The sequence below is a fragment of the Pinus tabuliformis genome, chromosome 3_2, assembly GCF_031772625.1.
Source record: "Pinus tabuliformis cultivar Carrire ecotype Pingquan chromosome 3_2, CPIR1, whole genome shotgun sequence".
Taxonomy (NCBI): Eukaryota; Viridiplantae; Streptophyta; class Pinopsida; order Pinales; family Pinaceae; genus Pinus; species Pinus tabuliformis.
The window spans coordinates 5204417-5208561 of record NC_142302.1 but is presented as its reverse complement, the minus strand read 5'-3'; the positions used below and the strand labels follow the sequence as shown (position 1 = coordinate 5208561).

The 4145-nt window shown below is 42.7% G+C and overlaps 1 protein-coding gene across 1 annotated transcript; it reads right to left on the bottom strand.

The window, feature by feature from the left end:
* Nucleotides 1-953: 953 nt before the first annotated feature.
* On the bottom strand, nt 954-3696 carry LOC149179532 (heat shock protein 90-1-like). The gene is made up of 4 exons (XM_089418010.1): nt 3395-3696; nt 3036-3177; nt 2632-2912; nt 954-2525 (listed from the first exon to the last, which is right to left on the bottom strand). Exons 1-4 carry the CDS (start codon nt 3536-3538, stop codon nt 954-956), a joined length of 2139 nt encoding a protein of 712 aa, XP_089274136.1. The 5' UTR covers nt 3539-3696.
* Nucleotides 3697-4145: the final 449 nt, after the last annotated feature.

Sequence of the window (4145 nt, the reverse complement as noted above, 5' to 3'; positions counted from 1 at the left end):
AGTGAAGGCATTTACGCATTTAAACCATGAAGAATAGTAGATCTTTTATTTCTACTACTTTTCTCACAAGGGTTTCTAAGGTAAAATATGGTATTCGTGTCCATGTATTATTCTTGTGATGTGTTTATCATGTATTTATTTCTCTGTTTTTTACTAACAAAGTTGATCTGTAGCAATAACCCTATATCAATCTATGAGAAGGACTTGTAGTGATACATAACATGTGTGTAGTGATTTACATCATGGATCTATAGTGCTTTTTGCAACAACAATCCTACTCATAGCAAGGATCTCTAGCGACTCCAACTTGATTGATGATTTAACATAAATAAATACAAAGTAAACAAATATTTAATATGCAATTTAATCAAAACGTGATAGCAAACAAACACCCTCAACCCTGAACTCATGAATTGAGCATAAACAATGTGAAAATACAAGAGTAAAAAATGATGTTCACCACATACCGCACACCAAACACACTAAACATCATATACAACAAACATCAAGGAAATGTCACACCCTAAAACTAAAAACACACTACTTCTACATAATACTACCATAATTGTCAATGGAAGAAATTCTAAACTAACTATGAATAAACTTGCTAAAATCGCTATCAGTATTGACATTCTCTAAAAAGATGTAACCATGTCGTATGGCTAAGGCCAACCATTCCTTCCTTTCATTTCTTTAACACCATCATTATACTTTTCATCATTATCGCTCACCAAGTTAGTGTTTCAAAAACTAATAATTCTAATCTGAAGCAAGGAATTCTAAATCAGCCCATGACTAGAAAGAAAATAACAAATTCTAATTTGTGAAACGGACTTGGTATGCAGCACAACAAACGGCGCATACACAGTGACACGCATTGAACAAGACCACCAAAAGAAAATAAACCTCTCCAGGAAAATTTGATTTCTTTTTTATACGAGTCAATGGGAGACTTAGTCGACCTCCTCCATCTTGCTCTCCTCCTGAACGGAGGCGTCGTCCTCTTCCACAGGCGGCATGTCTGCATCCAGCTCACCTGTGGCATCGTCCTCGATGCTGAGGCCGAGCTTCAGCATCCTGTGAATTCTGGCAGCGAAAGTGTTTGGGTCTTCTAAACTGAACCCCGAGGTGAGCAGGGCGGTCTCGTACAAGAGCATCACGAGATCCTTCACCGATTTGTCATGATTGTCCACCTCGGCTCTCTTTCTCAGCTCCTCCATGATGGCGTTCTCAGGGTTGATCTCCATCGTTTTCTTGCTGGACATGTAGGACGACATGGAGGTGTCGCGGAGGGCCTGGGCCTTCATTATTCTCTCCATGTTCGCCGTCCATCCATACTCGCCCGTCACCAGACAGCAAGGGGAGTCCACTATGCGATCCGAAACCACTACCTTCTCCACCTTGTCACCCAAGATGTCCTTCATCACTTTGCACAGGCTCTCAAATGCGGTTTTCTTCTCTTCCCTCTTTTTCTTCTCCTCCTCTGTCTCTGTCTCCTCCAGCTTCAGCCCTTCTTTCGTAGCAGAAACAAGCTTCTTCCCGTCATACTCCTTGAGCTGACCTACTGCGTACTCATCGACGGCATCCACCATGAACAGGACCTCATAACCCTTCCTCTTCAGTCTCTCCAGGAACGGAGAATTCTCCACTGCCTTCTTGCTCTCGCCGGTGATATAATACATGTCCTTCTGCCCCTCTTTCATTCGGGTCACATAGTCCTTGAGGCTCGTCATCTCGTCTCCACTCTTCGTCGAGTGATATCTCAGCAAATCCGCGAGCTTAGCCCTGTTCTGGCTGTCTTCATGTATCCCCAGTTTCAAGTTCTTTGAAAACGCCTCATAGAACTTGGCATACTCCTCTTTGTTCTCAGCGATCTCGTTGAACATTTCAATACACTTCTTTACCAAATTCTTCCTAATTACCTTCAGAATCTTGTTCTGCTGCAGCATTTCCCTAGAGATATTGAGGGGCAGATCGTCAGAGTCCACCACACCTTTCACAAAACCCAGGTATTCGGGAATAAGTTCTTCACAGTTGTCCATTATGAAAACCCTTCTCACGTACAGCTTAATGTTGTTGAGCTTCTTCCTTGTGTCAAACAGATCGAACGGTGCCCTCTTGGGAACAAAGAGAATAGCCTTGAACTCCAACTGACCCTCCACACAGAAATGCTTCACACCCAGGTGGTCCTCCCAATCATTGGTGAGACTCTTGTAGAAAGACGCATATTCTTCCTTACTAATCTCCTCTGGCTTCCTCATCCAAATGGGCTTTTGCTTGTTTACCACACTCCATTCATGTGACACTTCCTTCACCTTCTTTTTCTTCTGCCCTTTATCCTTGTCATCCTCCACTTCCTCGATATCCCCTTCATCTTCATCTTCCTTCTTCTCCTCTGCCTCCTCTTCGTCGTCGCTTACCTCCTTTTCGGTAGTCTTCTCAGTCCACAAATAGATGGGGTAGCTAATGAACTCGGAATGCTTCTTGACCAGATCCTTCAGCCGCCGCTCCTCCAGGTACTCCAGCTGCCATCCCCAACCAAGCCATGCCCTTAAATTTAAATATATGCACAGGAAATGTTAAAAGAAACAAATTGATGAAACATATTAGAACAGGGCATGCTTATAGTACCTGGCCTTCCTTGAGAAACAGAGTAATTTTAGTTCCCCTGCCCAGGGGCTCCCCGTTAACGTCTCTAGTAACAGTAAACGACCCCCCAGCCTGGGATTCCCAAACGTATTGCTCATCGTCGTTGTGCTTAGTGGTAACAATCACTTTTTCAGCCACAAGGTAGGCTGAGTAGAAACCCACGCCGAACTGACCGATCATGCTCACATCCGCCCCGGCCTGTAGAGCCTCCATGAACTCCTTGGTCCCCGATCTCGCAATGGTTCCCAAATTGTTCACCAAATCTATGCATTGCAAATCAGAAAATTTCACACAAAACAGCCACTGTAATATAATCTCAAGATTGATTAAACTAAACATAAGCATACAATCATAAGAATCATATATCAGAATTCTAGTGTACTTACCCGCTTTAGTCATGCCTATTCCGCTGTCAATAATAGTGAGGCACTTGTTACCCTTGTCGGGCACAAGCCGAATGAAGAGCTCCGGCTGAGCATCGAGCTTGCTCTTATCCGTCAGTCCTTCGAACCGAATTTTGTCCAGCGCCTGCAGCCATTGCCACAAACAATAATCAGCATTTAATATATTGACATCTGATTATTGATGAATCTAATTTACTCGGATGAATTGCTGATTCATCCTATTTTACTCCCCTGTAATCAAAGCTTCGAGCCCCACCTAATTCTCTGAAAATATAACCCTATACTTTGGATGGGAAGGGAATGGAAGTTCAAAATTAATAAATCTTAAATTTCATACTTACATCGGACGAATTGCTGATGAGTTCCCGGAGGAAAATCTCCTTGTTGCTGTAGAAAGTGTTGATGATGAGGCTGAGCAGCTGATTAATTTCAGCCTGGAAAGCGAAGGCCTCCACCTCGCCGCTCTGCATGTTCACGTCTGCCATTGGAATTGGAATTGCAACGAATCAAAATAGAATAAAACAGTGAACCAGACAAGTATTCAACACTTTCAGATCCCCGAAAACCTAGAGCGAATGCAGAAATCTCTTCTAAGATATATCAGAAACTCCGCCGATATCAATCTTTCGCACAAAACTTTGCGAATGCGTACTTCTAATGGTTTCCTCAGCCAAGCGATGAAGCCTGACAGCCTTATTATATCTGATTCTACGACTCCACGATCGTTCCCATCTATGAACGTCGAGTGAGGCTTTGGATGTCTCTAGAAACCTTTGGCCAATCTCGGGGCTTCGCAAGAGTTCACGTATTTGACAACGTGGTTTGCCCTATAAATAGGGGCGTGGTGTGCCCAGGTTAATTTTTTTTTCACGATAGCATTGGTTAATTTTAAGGGCATTGAAGGGAATTGACCCTCCCACCTCCCTATCCGCAAGGTACTCAACAATTAGGACTCCACCGAGTGGAGTTAATCCTTGGGACTTATTAATATATATTAATAGGTTTATGATAAGAATTGGTAGAGATTAATATAAATTTATTTTGGAGAGGAATCTAATTTTTCAAAATGTTATTTTTATACTAGATTATAGG

Bases quoted from the DNA above. Each gene is read 5' to 3' on its own strand.
- LOC149179532 (XM_089418010.1), bottom strand. From the start codon at position 3,538: ATGGCAGACGTGAACATGCAGAGCGGCGAGGTGGAGGCCTTCGCTTTC. The intron at 3,178-3,394 runs GTAAGTATGAAA...CAATGGCTGCAG, and splicing joins TCATCAGCAATTCGTCCGAT to GCGCTGGACAAAATTCGGTT. The intron at 2,913-3,035 runs GTAAGTACACTA...TGCAATGCATAG, and splicing joins AATAGGCATGACTAAAGCGG to ATTTGGTGAACAATTTGGGA.